The sequence below is a fragment of the Mobula birostris genome, chromosome 13 (assembly GCF_030028105.1).
Source record: "Mobula birostris isolate sMobBir1 chromosome 13, sMobBir1.hap1, whole genome shotgun sequence".
In the NCBI taxonomy this organism is placed as follows: domain Eukaryota; kingdom Metazoa; phylum Chordata; class Chondrichthyes; order Myliobatiformes; family Myliobatidae; genus Mobula; species Mobula birostris.
In genome coordinates, this window is record NC_092382.1 from 21,073,545 (window position 1) to 21,096,787 (window position 23,243).

The following is a 23,243-nucleotide window of genomic DNA, read 5'->3' on the forward strand; positions in this document are numbered from 1 at the left end:
AGTGGAGAACAGGAGAAAGGGATGGAGCAGTGGACCCAGAGACAAGTGATCAGCAGGTGAGAGGACGTGAAAAGTCAGAGAGGAAGAGAGGGAGTGGGAGGGAGGGGTGAGGGGGAGATTTGTTCAAAGGAAGGAGAAATCGATATTCATGCCATCGGGTTGGGGAGGGAGTATTCAGACGGAATACAAGGTGCTGATCCTGGACCCTGAGGTGGCTTCACCTTGGCACAAGAGGAGGCGATGGGTTGACGCGTCGGGACGGGAATGGGAATCGGAATGGGAATGAAAATGTTTGGACACCGGGAAGTCCCGCTCGGAGCGGATAGTTCAAAGGTTAATTTACTGTCAAAGCAAATATCCGTGAACAACTGAGTTTTTGTTCTCCTCCACAGAGCCACGAAACAAAGAAAGAGCATGAAAGTCGATCAGAGAGAAAAATCAAACTCCCACCCCACCCCTACATCAAAAAGAACGGCATCCCGATCATCAACCCCCAAAACCCACCCCTCCCGCACAAAAGGGAACAATAACATCGATCCCCCCCCAAAAAAAAACAACCCGACCCCGCACAACTGCGGAGGGTCTGGTGTCACCAGTGTCGAGGCGGCCGCATCGGGAGCAGCGGACACAACGGGCGACCCCGGAAGATTCACAGGTGAAGTGTCGCCTCACCTGGAAGGATGTTTGGACAACGGAGAGAGTTCGGCCGTCCGGCCCTTTCACTGTGACACCCCGAACTCCACAACAAATCCGTCCACACGAATCTGGGTGAACTTTAATGACCAATAAATATAATTCCTCTCAGCGATCAGCTGTCTGAGTGATCCCCTGACTCTGAGAGGAAGGGGTGTCTCTGGTTCACATGGTCAGGGTGTTGAGTTTACCAGGAGACAGAGACCGCAGGGACGAGAGGTTTTCTGTTGACTAATACACTGTGTGTGGACCCCGCTGGCAATTCTGGTGTTGTGACCCGAATCGAGACAAACACCAGGCTGCCCACTCCACCAACAACACGGCACAGCCGGACACATAACAGGGGACTTTACATCTCACAACACTGGATTCAGTGATGAAACCCGTGATTAATGTTGTTGTCCCACCGAAATCATCAGAAACGTCCATTCAGGTGTTTCTAAATACGAGCGCTCCCCCACAGGTGACGTCACACAGGTGCACGCACGCGCCTGACGTCACACATGGGCTCCCCAGACCGAGATCTGCCCTCACGTGCGCCGTGTCTTACGTCACCCTCGCGCTGGAGAGCTCGAGCTTTGTCGGTTTAACGGCTGGGCTACTAATCACGTGACTAGACCCTCCCCACCGCTGTCAACAGAGGATTCAGGAGCTGCGCTATTCCCATTGGTGCGAAGCGATGTCAATCACTGGTTACAACCAATAGCGGAGGCGGACCAGCTGAGAGGGCGTTACCCCGCTGAATCAACCTGGCGTCGCTCTCTCCGTCAAAGCGGAACAAATCCCAAAGTAAATGTCCGCTTTCTGATTTATTTCCATTTCCCTCCGAGGGAACAAAATCTTTGACATCAGCTGTTGAGAAAATCACCTTTGTTCTGCCCCATGTGAGATGAGGAGAGGTGAGGTACACCCCAGGTGCGGGACACGGGAAACTGGGTGAGAGTCGGGAAGGGGAATGAGGTGAAATGGCCATCGCAGAGTAATCTTGTGTCCGTCCCGCACAACAACAGGTGGACCCACTTTAGACACTGTCGGGGGGATCACTGACAGAGGAAAGTCAAAGGGGTGAGAGGGGACTAATATCCCAGTGGTGAGGCTCGCTAGTGCTAGTGTGGGGAGAGGGTGATGTGGTTCAAATAAGTTGTAGGGGGAATGGGAGCCAGAATGACAGAACAGATAGTGGGGAGGGTGAATTGACTTTATTACATACATCCTTCATATACATGAGGAGTAGAAATCTTTACATTATGTCTCCGTCTGAATGTGCAATGTGTAATTTATAGTCATTTATAATAAATAGTTTGTACATAGGACAGTCAATATAACATAGAAATGCAATTGTATCAGCATGAATTAATCAGTCTGACGGCCTGGTGGAAGATGATGTCCCGGAGCCTGTTGGTCCTTTTGCTGTGGTACCGTTTCCTGGATGGGAGCAGCAGGAACAGTTTGTGTTTGTGGTGACTCGGGTCCCCAATATCCTTTGGGGCCTTTTTACACACCTGTCTCTGTAAATGTCCTGAATAGTGGGAAGTTCACATCTACAGATGTGCTGGGCTGTCTGCACCACTCTCTGCAGGTTCCTGTGATTAAGGGAAGTACAGTTCCCATACCAGGCAGTGATGCAGCTGGTCAGGATGCTCTCAATTGTGTCCCTGTAGAAAGTTTTTAGGATTTTGGGCCCCATCCCCAATTTCTTCAACCGTCTGAGGTGAAAGAGCTGCTGTGCTTTTTTTTAAAAATTTCTTATGTGTTCTCCTGCATTTCTTATACTCCATAAGAACCTGCCTGCCTATCCCTGTTCTGCAGCTCCATTTTGTGCTTCCCCAGGGTCTCAATATCTCTTGAAAACCAAGGTTCCCTACAGTCTCTATCTTTACCTTTTATTCTGACAAACACACACCCGCTTTGTACTTTGAAAACTTCACTTTGAAGGCCTCCCATTTACCAAGCACACCTTTTCCATAAAGCAGCCTGTCCCAGTCCACAGTTGCCAGATCCTATTATCTTAATTCCAGGTGTTGATCCGTGCCCTGAACACATCTGCCTTTCCTACGCTGCTCCTTGTATTGAAATATACAAGATTGAGCATATTTACTGCACCATGCTCAACGTTTCTCATTCCTGAATTTGTCTGAGGACTGAACAACATGTCTCCATAACCCCTCCACTATCTGTTCTGTTATTCAGGCTCCCATTCCCCCTGCAACTTTAGTTTAACCCCCCCCCTCTACCCCCACCTCCCACCATGCAGCTCCATCACCCCTTTGGCTTTCCTCCCCCAGATCAATAAAAAGGAGGTGCATACCAGGTACAGGCAGATAGGAACAAATGGGGTACTTATGAGATACAGGAAATTCAAGTGAACACTTATGAAAGAAATAAAAGAAGACATCAGGTTGCCTCAGCAGACAAGGTGAAGAAGAATGCTCATGGATTCTGCAGGTATGTTGAGTGTGAAAAGATTGCAAGGGAAAAATTAATACTCTGAAAGATCAGAATGGTAATCCATATGACGAGACAAAATAGATGTGGGAGATTTCTTGCTCAGGAGATGGACACAGAGTCTATAGAAGTGAGGCAAAGCAGCATCAACTTCATGGACCCTGTACAGATTACAGAGGTGGAGGTGTTTACTGTCTGAAGGCAAATTAGCGTAGATCAAGCCCCAGGGCCTAACAAGTTGTTCCCTAGGACCCTGCGGCCGACAACTGCAGAAATTGTCGGGGCCCAAGCACAGATATTTAAATCATCCTGAGTGACAGGTGAGGTACTGGAGGATTGGAGAACAGCCAATGTTGTTCCAGTGTTCAAGGAAGGCTCTAAAAATAAAATAGGAAATTATACGTGGGTGAGCCTGACATCAGTAGTGGGAAAGTTATTGGAATGTGTGTGCCAGTAGAAAGTTCTCTGGATTTGGGGCCCCATTCCAAGCTTCTGGTGAAAGAGGTGCTGTTGTGCGTTTTTCACAACACAGCCAGTATGTACAGACCATGTGAGATCCTCGGTGATGTTTATGCCGAGGAACTTAAAGCTGTTCACCCTCTCAAGCCCAGATCCACTGATGTCAATAGGGCTTAGCCTGTCTCCATTCCTCCTGCCGTCCACAATCTGCTCCTTTGTTTTTGTGACAATGAGGGAGAGTTTGTTTTCTTGACACCAGTCAGATGTTGTTCAGACCTCAGATAGAGTCAGCAATCAAATGGTTGAGTATGGTGCGATGAATGTTCTGAGCTGTGTATATCACAATGCAAGAAGCATCGTAGGAAAGCCAGATGAGCTCAGAAGAGGGAATTATGATATTGTAGCCATTATTGGGACTTGTTTGCCCCCTACAGTCCGAGGGATTTTGAGGAACAAGTTTGTGGAGAGATCGCAGACTATGTCAAGAAACAAAGGTTTATTCAGTAAGTGATTTTAACTTTCCATATATTGACTGGGACTCCCATACTGTAAAAGGACTAGATGGGGTTGAGTTTGTCAAATGTGCCCTTAATCAGTGTGTAGAATTCCTGACGTAGAAGTGTGCAATAAGCTGATGATCCAGGGCTGGTGACAGAATTTAGTGATCATAATGCTATGAGATTCAACGTAAATATGGAAAAAGAGTGGTCTGGACCATGGGTTGAGATTCTAACTTCAAGAGAAGTCAATTTTAATGGTTTCAGAAAAGATCTGACAGGTGTGGTTTAGGACAGGCGTTTTCTGGCAAAGGAGTACTTGGTAAGTGGGAGGCCTTCAGAAGTGAAATTTTGAGGGTGTAGAGTTTGTATGTGCCTGCCAAAATAAAAGTTGTAAAGTTACAGGTGCAGGGAACCTTGGTTTTCAAGAGATACTGAGGCCCCAGGTATTTTGTTCCTCTAAATGTCTCAGACTGTTGGGTGCAACCAAGACTGTTAAATGACCACAATATCATAATTCCACCCCCGAGGTCATCCAACTTGTTTTAGTCGTTTTCTGTTGGTTTCTAAAAGCTTCCCAACAGTTTTTGCTCTTTTGTTTGCCCTCTCTTTGGATTTTATATTGGCTTTGGCTTCTCATTTCAGCCATGGTTGTTTCCTCCTGCCTTTCCAATGCTTCCTCTTCTTTGGGATGTGTTGATCACTCAGCTCCCGAATTGCTCCCAGAAGCTCCAGCCATTACTGCTTCATTGTCACTCCTACCTATTCCCTTCCAAACAAGTTTGACCAGCTTCTCTGTCATAGAAACATGGAGAAGTTCAGTACAGAAACAGGCTATTTGACCCATCTAGTCAACACTGAAAAAACATTTAATCTGTCTAATGAAACTACCTGCACCGGGACCATCGCCCTCCATACCCCCACCATCCAGGCTCCCATCCAAACTTCTTTTAAATGGTGAAACTGAGCTGATATTCACCACTTGTGCATTCCATACTCTCATGACCATTTCAGTAAAGAGCTTTTCCAAATGTTTCCGATAAATTTTATCCTTCCCCACTGACCCATGACCTCTGGTTGTTAACCCACCCAACCTCAGTGGAAAAAGCTGCTCTCATTTTCTCTATTTATACCCTCAAAATTTTGTATGCTTCTGCCAAATCCTCAAAGCAATGTATAATTTCTTGTTTATGTTTGGAGCCTTTTTTGGTGTATAAGATGATGAGAGCATTGATCATGTTTATAAGCCAGATCATAAGCCAGAGGTTTATTCCCAGGGCTGAAATGGCTAACACGAGGGGGCATAGTTTTAAGGTGTTTGTTAATAGATACCGAGGGAATGTCAGGGGTAAGTTTTTTACACACAGAGTGGTGGGTGCGTGGAATGCACTGCCGGCTATTTGTGTGAGAGTGTTTCAGTTACTGTGGGGCCAAGAATCCAAGCAGCTCAGTGGGAACAGGGAATAATACCAATGGAGAGAGTCAAACTGAGCCAGGTCACAGACTGGAGATGGCAGAAATACCCCATTCTTAGAGAGACAGGAAGAGCATCAGAGAATTTGATGGTCATTCCAGATACCAGCACTGTGCCCTGTTAGAAGATGATTTCTCTCTCCAACTTGTGTTGAACTTCACTGTAACAGTGTGATGCCAGATCACACGTTGACAATTCAAGTGACCTCATCTGAAAGGCTGTCCAACACAGTTTGATAGATTTTGTAAATCTTTTTTTTTTTACAGGTTAAAAATGACAAGGAATTTGTCTACTGGAATCTCGAACACAATACGCCAGTTTTGCTGTCTCTGTCCAGATATTTAAGAAGTGGAGCAAGGGATTCACTCGATCATCCTTCCTGCTCAGACTGTGGGGAGGGATTCTCTCGATCATCAGACTGACTGGCATTCCCGTCATTTTACACAGGGAGGAACCCATTCATCTGCTCATACAGTGGGAATGGATTCAGTCGGTCTTCTGAACTGAAGGTACATCAGCAAGTTCACACTGGACAAGGCCATTCACCTGTTGCGTGTGTGAGAAGGGATTCAGTCGGTCTTTCCACCTGTGGACACTCCATTCAGCTCACACTGGGCGGAGGCTGGTCATCTGCTGAATTTGTGGGGAAGAATTCACTCGATCATCTGACCTAATGGCTCACCAGTCAGTTCACACTGGGGAGTGGCCATTCATCTGCTCAGACTGTGGGAAGGGATTCACTTTGTCATCCCAACTGAAGGTACATCAGCGAATTCACACTGGAGAGAGGCCGTTCACCTGCTCAGGCTGTGGGAAGGGATTCACTTGCTCATCCGAACTGAAGGTACATCAGCGAGTTCACACCGGGGAACGGCCCTTCATCTGCTCGGATTGTGGGAAGGGATTCACTTTGTCATCTCAGCTACTGGGACACCAGTCAGTTCACACTGGGGAGTGGCCATTCAACTGCTCAGTCTGTGGGAAGGGATTCACTTGCTCATCTAAACTGAAGGTACATCAGCGAGTTCACACCGGGGAGAGGCCATTCACCTGCTCAGACTGTGGGAAGGGATTCATTCGGTCATCTCACCTGCAATCACACCGGTCAGTTCACACTGGGGTGTGGCTATTCACCTGCTCAGTGTGTGGTAAGGGATTCACTCAGTCATCTCTGCTGCAGAGACACCAGCGAGTTCACCCTGGTTAGAGGCTGATCAGCTGCTCAGACTTTGGGAAGAGATTCTCTCAGCCAAATCAACCAAATTTGCATCATTGAGTTCACACTGGGGAGAGGCTGTTCACCTGCTGTGAATGTGGTAAAGGATTCATTCAGTTATCTATCCTTATGACACACTACCAGGTTCACACTGGGGAGAGGCTGTTCACCTGCTGTGAATGTGGTAAAGGATTCACTCAGTTATCTATCCTTATGACACACTACCAGGTTCACACTGGGGAGAGGCTGTTCACCTGCTGTGAATGCAGAAGCGATTCACTCAGTCATCTTGCCGAATGTAACTATCGCTTCAGCTAGCAGCTTAATATAGGGGGTGATAGCCCCCAGCCCAGTCAAGCTTAAGAAATCTCATTTGGGTGGATGCTGTGCGATGTCTCCCCTGTTACAAATCAGTACCCTGAAATAACAAACAGTACACAATATGTGATTAAACGATTGAGCTTTATAATTCTGACTTTGACTATAGGGTTCGTAAAGAAAACAAAAAAAAGAGCCCACTCTCTCTATTCACGTCTTCTCATCTCTCCCCAGCAAAAGACCACGAAAATCTCCCTTCCAGACTCACAAGAGAGAACATTTCTGTCATTGAATAGCCCCGCACTCCAAAACCCTGTTATCTCCAGTCATAACCTAAACATTTCTGCTACAGAGAAACCGTGATGTTACTATTGTGTCCACTCTTTTTCTGAAAGTTTATTTAAGTAATCTTGTAAATTGTCTGGCAGCCTGTTTCTTTTCTGTTTTCGATTTGTTTTGTCTGTGCTCCACCTGGTACTGTATTTCCTTGGTATTGTTTTATCTTCAATATATTTTGTCTTTGTAAAATTGAAAATTGTAAATAAAGTAATTTAAAAAAAAAGATTCCGGTGTGAGGTGCTCCACTGGTCAAGGCACATGTGCGTGGTGGGAATGGTTATATCTATTGAGGGAGTTGTTCCTGCTTGTTTATCCTGTAATATTATATCCGGATGGTTATTACGGATTGTCCTATCTGAAATAATGTATTGATTATCATATACTTTGTGAGATTCTGACTCTAAAACTGGATCAGGCTCGAATATATTTTGCCTTAATGAAGTGATGAAGGTCATTCATCAGTTTATATTTTAAAGCAAGATTCTGGTGAATGATATTTGCCACTTGATTGTAATCAAATTGAGTTCAACTTCTGCAGGATCCTGGAATGTGTTGGATTGTGTCTGGTTTCTCTCGATATTCCCCGCATTTATTGCCTTGTTTGTTTGTATTGTACAACGTTTGCATGTAGTTTTGATTTTTTTCTTATTTTTCTTAACCACCTTGTCCTGTATTTCTGCAAGGAACCCCTCTGTTTCTGGGAAGAGGTCTCCAACTCCCAGTCAGATGCTCGATGCTTCCTTGTCAACATCTGGTCTGCTCAGATCGTTGGGATGTCTCCCATGGAGGGTCGTACTCATTCCACTGGTTAATATTTTCTTCCACAGTGATGATTTATTTTTCTGAGTTAGCCTCTCATTTAAGTTTCTGGTCTGCATTTCTTATCACAATTGCATATATACACACAGACTGTTGAGTCCGGTTCAGTTTTTGTGAAAATATATACTCCGAAGTTTTATCTGACTGTTGTGTGATTTTTTTTTCCAAGTGTGTTATTTCTCTTCCTCCATCTGTCCAAGGTAGTGTTAATCTAAGTGGGTTTGAGTGTAAATAGTCTTTTCTAAAGTTGTCATTTCAGTTCTTATTTATCTTTGTAAATTTTACTGATTGAAGTGGGACCAAGATATTTTCATTAAAAAAGTCAATGTCGGTATTGATGAAAGTGTTTATTGCCTTTGTTGTATTTGTGAACTATTGATCTCTGTTTGGCAGGTTTTTTTTTAAACCTTGAACTAAATTTTGTCAAAGGTTTTCCCCATTTTGCACTACTTTCTATTGTCTTTGCTTGTTGATATTCCAAATACGTGGGTATCAAGAGTTCCGATGAAGCATCTTGGCCCGAAATGTTGATTCCCATCCATAGATGCTGCCTGACATGCTGAGCTCCTCCAGCACTTTGTGTGTATTTCTCTAGATTTCTAGCATCTGCAGGTCCTCTTGTTTCCCAGATACTTATATGTTTCTTGAAAGAACAAGCCAGTAGTGGAGTTGTGTGGCTCTGTTGGTAAAATACTAAATAAGATCATTCGAAACAGGTGGCATAGGGTTGGAAGGTGTAGAATCTCTGTGGGCGGATTAAGGAACAGCAAATGTAAAAAAAAATCCCTGATGGGAATTGTATAGAGACCTCCAAACAGTAGTATGTTTTCCACAAATTACAATGGGAGATAGAAAATGCATGCCAAAAGGGCAATGTTACATGGGGGATTATCATGCAGGTGATTAGGAAAATTAGGATGGTATTGGTCTCATGAGGAGGAATTCCTAGAATACCAACAAGATGCTTTTTTAGAGCAGCTCATGGTTGAGCCCTCGTGGGGATCAGCTATTCTGGATTGGGTGTTGTAATGAATTAATTAGGTCACTTAAGTTCAAAGAACCCTTCAGGGCAAGTGATCTTGATATGATCAAATTCATCCTGACATTAGAGAAGGAGAGGCTTGTTACGTACCCCGTGACGGGTTAAATGAACCAGCAGCAATAGAGCAGACCTGGAGTCTGTTTTTAATGTTAAAAACCACTATTTATTAGTAACTACTTAATATAGTAACTTAAACCAGGTAAATCAAAAGTTAGCAATGTTAAGTGTATATATGTAAATATAATTCCCAAACTCATTAAAGCTCGGGTGGCAAGAGTTAAAGTCTTACGATGGTAATGTAAGGAAGTTCAGTTCAATCCTCAGGTTAATTGATGAGAGATGTTTGTGTAACGTCTGTGCCCCAATTTACCCCCGTTCGTCTAGGGTGAACTGCTGTCACCCTGCCACTAGTGCAATACTTCGGTGTAAACACAGTGAAATGCCCCCTCCGCCCCCAGTGCACGCTCCCAACACAGTATCAGACAATACACCAGAGGCGAGTAAATAATTACAACATTTTGTTATTTCTTAGTGATGGGTTAGTAGAAACAGATAACCTAAAGGCACCAAAGCAGTAAGTTTATCAGTTTGTGCACATAATGTTTTAATACGTTAGAGCTCACACCTCCGGTTCCATCCACAACGACCCTCCGAGCCTTTGGCCACCGTCCGAACCGCCAACTCCCAGTATCCGCCACCCTGGAACCGCTGTCCGCTCCTCACACGTCCGTCCTCCTCGCTCGCATCCCGAAAAAGACAACAAACTCCCGCTGAGCTCACACATACAAGATAACATAACAATTCTCCAGTGATTAGTTCCACCCATATCGGCAGGAGGAGGAGAAGATGGCGGCATGACGCAGCGCGCAGTGGCCACTCCAGTGGATGATATCTGTTATTTGTCAAGTAGGGTGCCGTGCACTATCCTGATTTGATGGAGACAGACGTGAGAGCACAGAGAAACTTCTGAAATGCCTTCTTCGCTGCCGCTGCTACTGTGTGATCCAGAATCTCCGGAGGAGAAGGCCCCAAGTCCTCGGCTTTGCCTGCTGCTTGGCAGCCGGGGCGAGTCGAAGTGCTCGGCAGAGGATGGTCGGAAGCTCGAAGTTTTTGGACGGACTCAGAGTCTGCTGTGGTCAGGTACGTCCATGCATCGGCAGTTGTCGGCGCCTGGAGGTTTACGGCAGGGAGAATTTCTCCTTTTTGCCGCCTGCTATCGGGACTATCGGGAGTTGATGGGAACTCTGAAATTTTTTTTTTTTACCGTGCCCATGGTCTGCTCTTTATCAAATTATGGTATTGCTTTGCACTGCTGTAACTATATGTTATAACTATGTGGTCTTGTCAGTGTTAGTGTTTGGTTTGTCCGTTTTTCTGTGATATCACTCTGGAGGAACATTGTATCATTTCTTAATGCATGTATTTCTAAATGACAATAAATGAGGACTGAGTGTCCTCATAATCTAAATAATCTAACCCAAACATTTCAGCTACAGAAACCCATGACAGTATTAACATTACAGAGAAGCCATTTTGTTAGTCTCAACAGCTAACACCACAGTTAATGGTACTGAGAGCCCTACATTCTCCCCCCACCGAATTTAGTCATGTCCTCATGACGCTTAGATAATTTGCTAACCCTTCCTGCAAAACACAGAGCCCAACCCAAGTGCGGAGAGCAGTGACAAAACTCCCCGAAACAGTGGAGATCACACCCTGTTCCCTGGGCGCTATCAAGGCCAACCTATGTGGGGGGGTCCTTACTTCTCTGTGACCTCCTCTAACTCCTCCACCTCGGACATTACAGGAGACTCATGGAAACGATGAGGTGAACCCTCCTGCGAGTGGTCACCCAAACCCCTCTGCACCTCGGAACCCTCTATCTCTCACTCGGGCCCCACATCATCCTCTCCAACGCCTGTGGTACCCCTGACGGCCCATCAGTAGCCCCTCTTACCCCGTCTAACCCAGTGGGGGAAGGGCCAGGAGCCTCCCCCTCAATCACGGGGGCCTCAGCGAACAGCCACATGCACCAGCTGTCCGAGTCATCATCCTCCTCTGAGCGGGCCTGTTTCTCCCGGTGTGGGCTCTTCCTCCATCCCACGTGGACGCAGAGTCCCAGTACTGGGTGTATCCGGCACCTGGGGCTCCCGTTCCACCTGTACATCTCACCCCAGGGGCGACAGATGATTCCGATGGAGAATCTTGACGGGCCCTTCCCATCCTCGGGCTGCACTTGGAAAACAGTAAATTGGGCAACTGACTCTCCACCAGATAGGGTGTGCCCAACCAGCGATCAGCCAACCTGTGCTTCCCAGGAAATCCCAAATTCCTTACGAGGACTCGGTCTGCCGGCAGGAGTTGGGAGAACTTCACTTTCTGGTCACACCTCTTCCTATTTCTCCGATTCTTCTTGGCAGCTGCCTGCCCAGCCAGCTCATAAGCCTTTGCAGCTCCTTCTTCATATCAGACACATACTTCAAGTAAGGCTTCGGCGAAACTTCACCTGCGGCAGTCCCGAGACAGAGGTCAATGGTACTGAGAGCCCTACCTTTGTATCCCAAAGGTGAATGTCAAGAGAAGGCAATTACATTGTTTTCCTCGATGATAAACAGGATAAAAATAGCTGCATGTTTTATCTCCGTCGTTCCCAGATCCACACACGAAGTATCTCCTACAGTGATCTTCACGGAATATCCTTTTGACACGAGTGGTTACCACAACACCACCCCGAATTCAGCTACAGGTCATCCCAAAGTGGTGACCACAGGACACTCAACCAGAATCCACGTATGGATTATCACCAAAAGATAGCTGATCACAGGGGTAGCATGTTCAGGGGGAACTACCACCCAGGCAAGGGTAACACACACAGGTAGATTCCACAGGGTTGCCCCAGTCACACAACGTGATAGCCACTTGTCCAGTTCCACGACATACGAAGTAACTCCAACAGTGATTTACCACAGGGATACCGTCTTCCAGTGGGCTACCACGCCCAGGCAAGGGTAAAACAGAAGTGATATTCACAAATGTGTTCCCTAACCAGAAAGACCCACTCCAGTGGATCAAACTGTGTGACAATCACACATTCCTATTCGCTGGAATCAATAACCAAACCCACCCTTGTGGGCTGTTGGGAGAGTCCAAACAGTGACCCCTTGTCACTCTGTTCTTTGTTTCAAACCTTCCTCTCCCCTTCTCTGCAATGGCTTCCACCCACTGCCACTGTGTGTCTGCTTGTGAGAGTCACTTATCAATACCCTGGATCGATACTCAACCCAAATTTCAAACAAATCATTTGTTCCATTCCCCAAGACCTTTTGTTCCATATGTTCCCATGACAACATCCGCAGATGGTCTCCCCTGGTCAAAATAACACTCCACTTTGTTTTGAGAGATCTCCAAGCCTTGTCTCTCAAAACCACAAACTTAGACCATAAGACCATAAGACAAAGGAGCAGAAGTAGGCCATTCGGCCCATCGAGTCTGCTCCGCCATTTTATCATGAGCTGATCCATTTTCTCCTATTTAGTCCCACTCCCCTGCCTTCTCACCATAACCTTTGATGCCCTGGCTACTCAGATACCTATCAATCTCTGCCTTAAATACACCCAATGACTTGGCCTCCACTGCTGCCCATGGCAACAAATTCCATAGATTCACCACCCTCTGACTAAAAAAAATTTCTTCACATTTCTGTTCTGAAAGGGCGCCCTTCAATCCTTAAGCCATGCCCTCTCGTACTAGACTCCCCCATCATGGGAAACAACTTGTTTATTTTCAAATTCCAAAACACAATTTAACAGAATAACATCCACTTTCTCATCAAACCACTGTTCCCTTAGCAAGATCAAAGGTCCTGAAACCAATCCAGACTTCACAAAAGGACTAAATTCCCTTCCAACCGAATCAGACATTTCAGGTTTTAACTGAGCTTCAACACAACGCTCAGCATCCTGCGGATTTACAGCTGCTTCAACAACCTGAACCCAGGCAACTGGGACTGCCTCCTCTTCCAGGCTTTCATCACTAGTCCCAGCTTCCACTTCTAGTTTACCCTGGTCATCCCAGCTACTCTCTTGGAAGCTCTCACCCGAGGTAAACTTCACCTTGTGGGTCAAAACAAGCTCATCTGCTAATCTAGCAGACTCCTGCAAAGTGACAGCTTCCTTTTCATCTAGATACGTCTACTTTTCATCGGGGACGCACCTTTTAAATTCCTCAATCAAAACCAACTCTTTCAAGTTGTGAACATCCCCATTTACCCCATCAGAGGTACACCAACGACTGAAGTACACAAACTTCTCATTGGCAAATTCCACATACGTTTGGTTCCCAGGTTTCCTCGAATCTCTAAACTTTAGTCTGTAAGCCTCCAGAACCAACTCATAAGGCTTGAGCACAGCCTCTTTCACTGAGTCATAATCAGCTGCCTCTTCAAGTGTTAGGGCAGACTACCCTTGCTGGGCTTTCCCCTGAATTACACTTTGTAACACAACAGCCCAGCTGTCTTTCAGCCACCTTCGATTCTGAGCCACTTTTTCAAACTGCAAGAAGGACTTATCAACTTCTGCTTCATCAAATGGAGGTACCAACTTAACTTCTCGACTGGCACTAAACCTCTCACCAAGATCTGGCACTGAACCTCCTTGCAGCCATCCCTGCACCTCAAACCACCTCTGTCTTTCTGCCTCTTCCCTCTGTTTGTCCGCTTCCTCAGCCTCAAACTGTTTTAGTCGTAACTCATGCTGTCTTGGCTTATCCTCAGCCTCCCTCTTTGATTTTTCTATCTGGAGCTGAAGCTCAGTCTCAGGAGGTTTACTTTCAGCAAACATTTCCAACACATCTCCGTCAAACACTTCCTCAGATACATAATACTCCCCTGTCACATCTCCGTCAAACACTTCTTTCGATACATAATACTCCACTATTAATGTCAGTACCTGAGCCTTCCTCATTTTAGTGCTCACCTGAAGTTATAACTTGTGAGCAATTTCCAACAGCACAACCCTCTTTGCACCATCCAATGCTTCAGGGGTTTGCTTTGTCAGAAACCCATCAACCTCCATTGCTGCTGATCTTCCACTCAAACAAATCAAAGGGGATTTCCCCAATCAGATCGATCATTAATCAATCAATTCAGCCCCCAACCAATTTCTTCATATCCCGGACGCAGGCCCCAATTATGTTACATAAAAGCAACAGTTTAAATGAACCAGCTGCAATAGAGCACACCTTGAGTCTGGTTTTGATATTATAAACCACTGTTTATTAGTAACTACTTAATATAGTAATTTAAACCAGGTAAATCAAAAGTCAGCAGTGTTACACATCTATATGTGTGTAAATATAATTCCCAAACTCGTTAAAGCTTGGGTGGCAAGAGTTAAAGTCTTACGATGGAAATGTAAGGAAGTTCAGTTCAATCCACGGAATTGGTGTGTGTGAGGAAGGTATTTGTAATCCAAGGTGAAAACCACACTAGGAGAAGAACGAGTAAACAGGTACCGTTGATCTTCCATCGTCAGGCTCCAAATCCACTCTCGAGTTAGCCAAACGCAGCTTATCACTAAGGGGACCGTCTTCGAGGGTGAGCTACCACCCAGGCGAGGGTAGACACACCGGTAGCCTCCACAGGGTCAGCCCTTCCACACACCGTGATGGCCACTGATCAATTACCCTGATCGATCCTCAACCCACGCTTGTGGGCACTCGGAAGTTCCACCCAGTGACTCCTCTGTCACTGGCCTCCTTTCACTGACCGGTCGCTGTAACCGGTGTCCCACTGTGTGTCTCTGGGAGAGTCATCTGACCTTGCTTAAATAAACACGCTACGAAGCAACTGTGAACATCGAACTGTCCATCACATAACTCCGCCTCTCTCACACCATGGCAACCAAGAAGCAACTGTGAACATCGAACTGTCCATCACATAACTCCGCCTCTCTCTCACCATGGCAACCAAGAAGCAACTGTGAACATTGAACTGTCCATCACATAACTCCGCCTCTCTCTCACCATGGCAACCAAGCAGCTGTGAACATCGAACTGTCCATCACATAACTCCGCCTCTCTCTCACCATGGCAACCAAGAAGCAACTGTGAACATTGAACTGTCCATCACATAACTCCGCCTCTCTCTCACCATGGCAACCAAGCAGCTGTGAACATCGAACTGTCCATCACATAACTCCGCCTCTCTCTCACCATGGCAACCAAGAAGCAACTGTGAACATCGAACTGTCCATCACATAACTCCGCCTCTCTCTCACTATGGCAACCAAGCAACTGTGAACATCGAACTGTCCATCACATAACTCCGCCTCTCTCTCACCATGGCAACCAAGAAGCAACTGTGAACATCGAACTGTCCATCACATAACTCTGCCTCTCTCTCACCATGGCAACCAAGCAACTGTGAACATTTAACTGTCCATCACATAACCCCGCCTCTCTCTCACTATGGCAACCAAGCAACTGTGAACATCGAACTGTCCATCACATAACTCCGCCTCCCTCTCACCATGGCAACCAAGAAGCAGGCAGCAGTACTGTAGACAGTTTTTCTCTCTCTCTCATTTAAAGGCACAGTCCATGTCCACCACAAATCCTTCACCACATTCACAGTAGGTGAACGGCCTCTCCCCGGTGTGAACTCAGTGATGCACAATTGGTTGATTTGGCTGAGAGAATTTCTTCCCACAGTCCAAGCAGGTGATCAGTCTCTACCCAGTGTGGACTCGCTGATGTTCCTTCAGTTGAGATGACGTAATGAATCCCTTCCCACGGACAGAGCAGGTGAACGGCCATTTCTCTGTGTGCCAGCAGGTGAAATGACCAATTGAATCCCTTCCCACAGACTGAACAAGTGAATGGTCACTCCCTGGTGTGAAGTGACTGGTGTTTCAGTAGATGAGATGACCGAGTGAATCCCTTCCCACAGACTGAGCAGGTGAACGGCCTCTCCCCAGTGTGAACTCGCTGATGTACCTTCAGTTGAGACGACTCTACGAATCCCTTCCCACACACTGAGCAGGTGAATGGCCTCTCCCCAGTGTGAACTGACTGGTGTCTCAGTACAGCAGATGACTGAGTGAATCCCTTCCCACACACTGTGCAGGTGAATGGCCTCACCCCAGTGTGAACTGCCTGGTGTCTCACTACAGCAGATGACTTTGTGAAACCCTCCCCGCAGTCTGAGCAGGTGAACGGCCTCACCCCAGTGTGAACTCGCCGATGTACCTTCAGTCGATATGACTGAGTGAATCCCTTCCCACAGTCTGAGCAGGTGAAAGGTCTCTCCCCAGTATGATCTCGCTGATGTACCTTCAGTTGATATGACTCAGTGAATCCCTTCCCACAGTCTGAGCAGGTGAATGGTCTCTCCCTGGTGTGAACTCGCTGATGTGTCAGTAGGTGAGCGAACAGTTTGAATCCCTTCCCACAGTCTGAGCAGGTGAACGGCCTCTCCCCAGTGTGAACTCGCTGATGTACCTTCAAATTAAATGAGCAAGTGTATCCCTTCCCACAGTCTGAGCAGGTGAACGGTCTCTCCCTGCTGTGAACTCTCTGATGTGCCTTCAGATGAGATGACTGAATGAATCCCTTCCCACAGTCTGAGCAGGTGAATGGCCTCTCCCCAGTGTGAACTCGCTGATGTACCTTCAGTGCAGATGACAGAGTGAATCCCTTCCCACAGTCTGAGCAGATGAATGGCCTCTCCCCAGTGTGAACTCGCTGATGTACCTTCAGTGCAGATGACAGAGTGAATCCCTTCCCACAGTCTGAGCAGGTGAATGGCCACTCCCCGGTGTGAACTGACTGGTGTCTCAGTAACTGAGATGACACAGTAAATCCCTTCCCACAGTCTGAGCAGGTAAACGGCCTCTCTCCAGTGTGAACTCGCTGATGTACCTTCAGTTTACATGATTTAGTGAATCCCTTCCCACAGTCTGAGCAGGTGAACAGCCTCTCCCCAGTGTGAACTCTCTGATGTACCTTCAGTGCAGATGACAGAGCGAATCCCTTCCCACAGTCTGAGCAGGTGAACGGCCGCTCCCCGGTGTGAACTCGCTGGTGAGCCATTCGGTCAGATAACCGAGTGAAATATTCCCCACAAATTCCGCAGATGACCAGCCTCTGCTCGATGTGAACTGACTGGTGTGTCCACAGGTGGAAAGACTGACTGAATCCCTTCTCACACACAGAACAGGTGAATGGCCTTGTCCCAGTGTGAACTTGCTGATGTACCTTCAGTTGAGATGACCGACTGAATCCATTCCCACTGTCTGAGCAGATGAATGGGTTTCCCCTTTGTTGACGTACAGCTGGGATTTTCTTTTATCTACTGTCAATTTAAAGTGCCACAGTTTTAAAGCCATAAAAACATCTTCTGCCCAGATGAATGGTTGGTCTGCACAGCTGTTAAAATGAATTAAATAAGTATTAGTATTATTTCATGTTCTTATCACAGAGTCATAGAAAAGTACAACACAGAAACAGGCCCTTTGGCCCATCTAGTTTATGTTGAACTATTTAAACTGTCTACCCCTGTACCTCTACCATCCAGGTACCTATACAAACCTCTTACATGTTGAAATTGAGCTCGCATGCACCAGTTGGGCTGTCTGCTCATTCCACACCTGGATGACCATCTGTGTGAAAAACTTTCCCCTCATGTTCCCCTTCATGTTTCACTGTTCACCCTTAATCCATGGCCTCTGGTTGTAATCCCACCAAACCTCAGTGGTAAAAGCCAGCTTGCATTTACCCCATCTATAACCCTCATAATTTTGGCACACCTCCATCAAATCTCCCCTCGATCTTCTACATTCCAAGGAATAAAGTCCTGACCTGTTCAATCTTTCCTTATAACCCAAGTCCTCCAGATCTGGCAACATCCTTGTGAATTTTCTCTGAACTCTTTCAACCTCTTTTACATCTTTCCTGTAGGTAGGTGATAAAACTGCACACAACACTCCAAATTAGGCCTCACCAATGTCTTGTGCAGTGTGAACATAACATCCATCTCCTGTACTCAGTACTTTGGTTCATGAAGGCCAATATGCCAAAATCTTTCTTTCCGTCCCTATTTAACTGTGACACCACTTTCAGTGAATTATGGACATGTATTCTCAGATCCCTTTCTTCCACAGCGCTCCTCAGTGCCCTAACATTCACTGTGTAAGACCCAGGTCCTATCAAAATGCAACACCTCGCACTGTCTCCATTAAATTCCATTTTGCATTTCTCCAGCTGATCCAGATCACACTGCAAGCCATTATATCCTTCCTCACTGTCCACTACACCCCCATTCTTAGTGTCACCCAGAAATTTGCTGATCCAGTTAACCACACTATCATCCACATTACTGATCTAGATGACAAACAACAACAGATCCAGCACCGATTCCTGTGGCAAACCACTAGTCACAGGCCTCCAGTCACAGAGGCAACCATCGGCTTCTCCCAAAACTAGTGTCTCATGCAATTTACTATCTTATCTTGAATGCTGAGTGACTGAACCTTCTTGACCAACCTCCCATATCAGACTTTGTCAAGTGCCTTGCTAAAGTCCATGTAGACAACATCCACTGCCTTGCCTTCAACCACTTTCCTGACAACTTCCTCGAGAGACTCTATTAGATTGGTTAGACATGACCTAGCATGCACGAAGCCACGCTGCCTATCCTTAATCTATCTATCCAAATACTTACATATCTGGTTCCTGCACATACGTTCCAATGACTTTCCCACTACTGATGTCAAGCTCATTGACGTATAATTTCCTACTTTATTTTTAGAGCCTTTCTTGAACAGCGGAAGAACATTGGCTGTCCTCCAATCCTCCAGTACCTCAACTGTCACTAAGGATTATTTAAATATCTGTGCTTGTGCCCCAACAATTTCTGCACTTGTTTTCCGCAGAGTCCCAGGGAACAACTTGTCAGGCCCTGGGGATTTATCCACACTAATTTGCCTTCAGACAGCAAACACCTCCACCCCTGCAATCTGTACAGGGTCCATGAAGTTGATGCCATTTTGCCTCACTTCTATAGACTCTGTGTCCATCTCCTGAGTAAATGTGGATGCAAAAAATAATATTTAAAATCTCCCCCATATATTTTGTCTGCTCATACAGATTACCATTCTGATCGTCCAGAGTGGGCATGTTTCTGTACTGAACTGGCCAAACGTGATTGGGAGGGGAAGCTGGTAGGATTGACGATGGAGCAGCAATGGCTGGAGTTTCTGGGAGCAATTCGGGAGCTGAGTGATCGATACATCCCAAAGAAGTGGAAGCATTAGAAAGACAGGAGGACACAACCGTGGATGAAATGAGAAGCCAAAGCCAACATAAAAAGCAAAGAGAGGGCAAACAAAAGAGCAAAATCTATTGGGAAGCTTTTAGAAAGCAACAGAAGATGACTAAAAAAGATGTCAGATGAGTTCAGGGTGTGGAATTATGATATTGTAGTCACTAATGAGTCTTTGTAGCACCCAACAGTCTGAGGCATTTGAAGGAACGAAATATCCGGGGCCTCAATATCTCTTGAAAACCAAGGTTCCCTGCACCAGTTACCTTTCAACTTTTATTTTGACAGGCACATACAAACTCTACACCCTCAAAACTTCACTTCTGAAGAATTCCCACTTACCAAGTACTCCTTTGCCAGAAAACAGCCTGTCCACACTTGTCAGATCCATTCTGATACCATTAGAATTGACCTTTCTCCAATTTAGAATCTCGATCCATGGTTCAGTCCTTTCTTTTTCCATGTTAACTTGGAATCTCATGGCAATATGATCACTAGATGCAAAGTGTTCCCATACACTAATATTCTGTCACTAGTCCTGGAATATTTTCTAATAGCTTATTGCATATTTCTATGCTGGTAATTCTACGTGCTGATTAATGGCACATTTGACAAACTCTACCCTGTCTAGTCCTTTTACATATGGGAGTCACGTCAATCTATGGAAATTTAAAATCGCTTAGTATATCAAGCATTGGCGTAGTCTGCGATCTCTCTTGCTAACTTGTTCCTCCAAATTCCTCAGATTGTTGGGTACAAACAAGTCCCAGTCATGGCAACAAGATCGCAAATCGATGCCCTGAGGTCTGAACAACATTTGCCTGGTGTCAAGAAAACAACCTCTCCCTCACTGCCACAAAAAACAAAGGAGCTGATTGTGGATGACAGAAGGAATGGAGACAGGCTAACCCTTATTTACATCAATGGATCTGGGGTTGAGAGGGTGAACAGCTTTAAGTTCCTCGGCATACACATCACCGAGGATCTCATGTGGTCTGTACATACCAGCTGTGTGGTGAAAAAGGCACAGCAGTGCCTCCCTCACGTCAGACGGTTGAAGAAGTTCGGGATGGGGCCCCAAATCCTAAGAACTTTCTACAGGGTCACAACTGAGAGATCCTGACTGGCTGCATCACTGCCTGGTAAGAGAACTGTACTTCCATTAATCGCAGGAACCTGCAGAGAGTGGTGCGTACGGACCAGCACATCTGTAGTTGCGAACTGCCCATGATTCAGGACATTTACAGGGACAGGTGTGTAAAAGGGGCCCGGAGGATCATTGGGGACCCTGCTCACCCGAACCACAAACTGCTCCAAGCTGCTACCATCCGGGAGACGGTACTGCAGCATAAAAGCCAGAACCAACAGGATTCTTCTATCAGGCCATCACACTGCTTAATTCATGCTGATACAACTGTATTTCTATGTTATATTGACTGTCCTGTTCTATTATAAATTACTATAAATTGCACATTGCACATTTAGATGGAGATGCAACACAGATTTTTACTCCTCATGCATGTGAAGGACGTAAGTAAGAAAGTCAATTCAATTCACCCTCTCTATTACCTGGCATTCTGGCTCCCATCCCCTCTACAATTTTAGTTTAACACCCCACCCCCACCCACCACACTAGCATGAGCAAGCCTTAACACTAGGATATCAGTCCCCTTCTAGTTCTGTTGCCATAACTAGCAAATCCCCTATCACCCCTTTGACTTTCCTCTGCCACGTAATCTCCTCCCCCCAACAGTTTCTAAAGTGGTAGAATACATAGAACATAAAAAAAACATAGAAAACCTACAGCACAAAACAGGCTCTTCGGCCCACAAAGCTGTGCCAAACATGTCCCTACCTTAGAGCTACCGAGGCTTACCCAGAGCCCTTTACTTTTCTAAGCTCCATGTACCCATCCAGGAGTCTCTTAAAATACGCTATTGTTTCTGCCTCCTCCACTGCCGCCGGCAGCCCATTCCACGCACTCACCACTCTCTGCATGAATAACTTATCCCCGACATCTCCTCTGTATTTACTTCCAAGCACCTTAAACCTATGCCCTCTCGTGCTAGCCATTTCAGCCCTGGGAAAAAGCCTCAGACTATCCACACAATCAATGCCTTTCATTATCTCATACACCTCTATCAGGTCACCTCTCATCCTCCGTCACTACAAGGAAAAAAGGCCGAGTTCACTCAACATATTCTCATAAGGCATGCTCGCCTGTCGAGGCAAAGTCCTTATAAATCTCCTCTGCACCCTATCTATGGCCTACCTGTTGTTGTGGGGGATGGCCACAAGAGTACTCTGCGATGGCTATTTAACCTCATTCCCCTTCCTGACTCTCACCCAGTTTCCTGCGTCCTGCACTTTGGGTGTAACTCACCTCTCTTTATCTCACCCCCTCCGACTCCCGGATGATACGGAATTCATCCATTTCCGGCCCCAACTCCTTAAAGTGGAGACACAACATGTGCACACTGAATTTTATATATAGAGGTACTCATTTTAACAGCTAGCAAATCACTGTCAGTAATAATTTTGATCTGCAATCTCACACAACGTATGTAACAGGTCTGTAGCAGGTAATGAAGGATTTTCTCACTGGAGCAATTGCACACCGTCCATATCTGATTTGCTTGCTAAATGATGCTATAAAAAGTCAGATTTTCAAATATCACTCCACTTCTTCCCACTTGTAAATTCTCCAGTAACTTTTGCATCCCCACAATACACACAGGTAACACCAGTTTCTGTATTGTACATAAATATTTCCCCTGAACCCTCCCCCAGGTGACTGACGGTGGTGAACTCAGTGATGGCAATGCCAATGAATATGAAGGGAAGGGCAGTAGTCTGTCTCATTGGAGTCTGGCACATTTGTGATGTGAAAGCTACTTGTTGCCCAGGACAAAGGTGTTTGATATCATTATGTACCCAGAGAGAGTGGGACAAAACATGTTCTCACGGGTAGAAAGTCCAGAACAAGAGGGGGTGGAACAAGCAACAGACACAAAATGCTGGGGGAACTCAGCAGGCCAGGCAGCATCTATGGAAAAGAGTACTAATGCTGAGTTCCTCCAGCAATTTGTGTGTGTTGCTCGGATTTCCAGCATCTGCAGATTTTCTCTTGTTTGTGACTGGAGGCAGAACAAAGGTGATTTTCACAACAGCTGATGTAAAAGATTTTGTTCCCTTTCTCCGAGTTCCCGATCCTTGCATTTAGACAGCTGGAGCTCAGCTCTGTCTGAGAGACCCATCGGTTCCCATTCCCTCATCAGCCGGAAGCTCCCCGGGGCCCGTGTACGGATGGTGGGGCTGAGAGAGAGGGAAGAGAGCAGGACTGTCCCGGGATTGCGGGTCACGGAGTCCGGAGTCACAGCAACTACCCGAAGTCGGTGTTGGAAACGCCGCCCGGTGAGACCCCCAACCCGGAGATCCCTTCTCACCTCAACCGATCATCCGGGGCCTTTTGTGCCCCGCGCGCTGGTGAGCTCGAGCTTGGTCGGTTTAACGGCTGGGCTACTAATCACGTGACCAGCCCCTCCCCCACCACTGTCAACAGAGGAGTCACGCGCTGCGCTATTCCCATTGGTCCGAAGCGATGTCAATCACTGCTTCCAGCC

The 23,243-nt window shown here is 46.2% G+C and overlaps 1 protein-coding gene and 1 long non-coding RNA gene across 3 annotated transcripts in view; one reads left to right on the forward strand and one right to left on the reverse strand.

Annotated features, from left to right (window-relative positions):
- The window catches only part of LOC140208561 (uncharacterized), a 29,610-nt gene extending 28,919 nt beyond the window's left edge, over nucleotides 1-691 (forward strand). Inside the window, exon 3 of the long non-coding RNA XR_011888824.1 lies at nucleotides 393-691. This is a non-coding gene — a long non-coding RNA (uncharacterized lncRNA). The remainder of the gene's footprint in view (nucleotides 1-392) is intronic.
- An 8,568-nt stretch (nucleotides 692-9,259) lies between these two features.
- On the reverse strand, nucleotides 9,260-23,137 carry LOC140208534 (uncharacterized). 2 transcript variants are annotated; one of them, XM_072277278.1, is made up of 3 exons: nucleotides 23,067-23,137; nucleotides 22,004-22,069; nucleotides 9,260-17,726 (listed from the first exon to the last, which is right to left on the reverse strand). In XM_072277278.1, exon 3 carries the CDS (start codon nucleotides 17,388-17,390, stop codon nucleotides 16,182-16,184), a length of 1,209 nt encoding a protein of 402 aa, XP_072133379.1. In that variant the 5' UTR covers nucleotides 17,391-17,726; nucleotides 22,004-22,069; nucleotides 23,067-23,137; the 3' UTR covers nucleotides 9,260-16,181. The 2 variants fall into 2 exon arrangements, with proteins under 2 accessions (XP_072133379.1, XP_072133380.1); XM_072277279.1 differs by lacking the exon at nucleotides 22,004-22,069 and having other exon boundaries at nucleotides 23,067-23,132.
- Nucleotides 23,138-23,243: the final 106 nt, after the last annotated feature.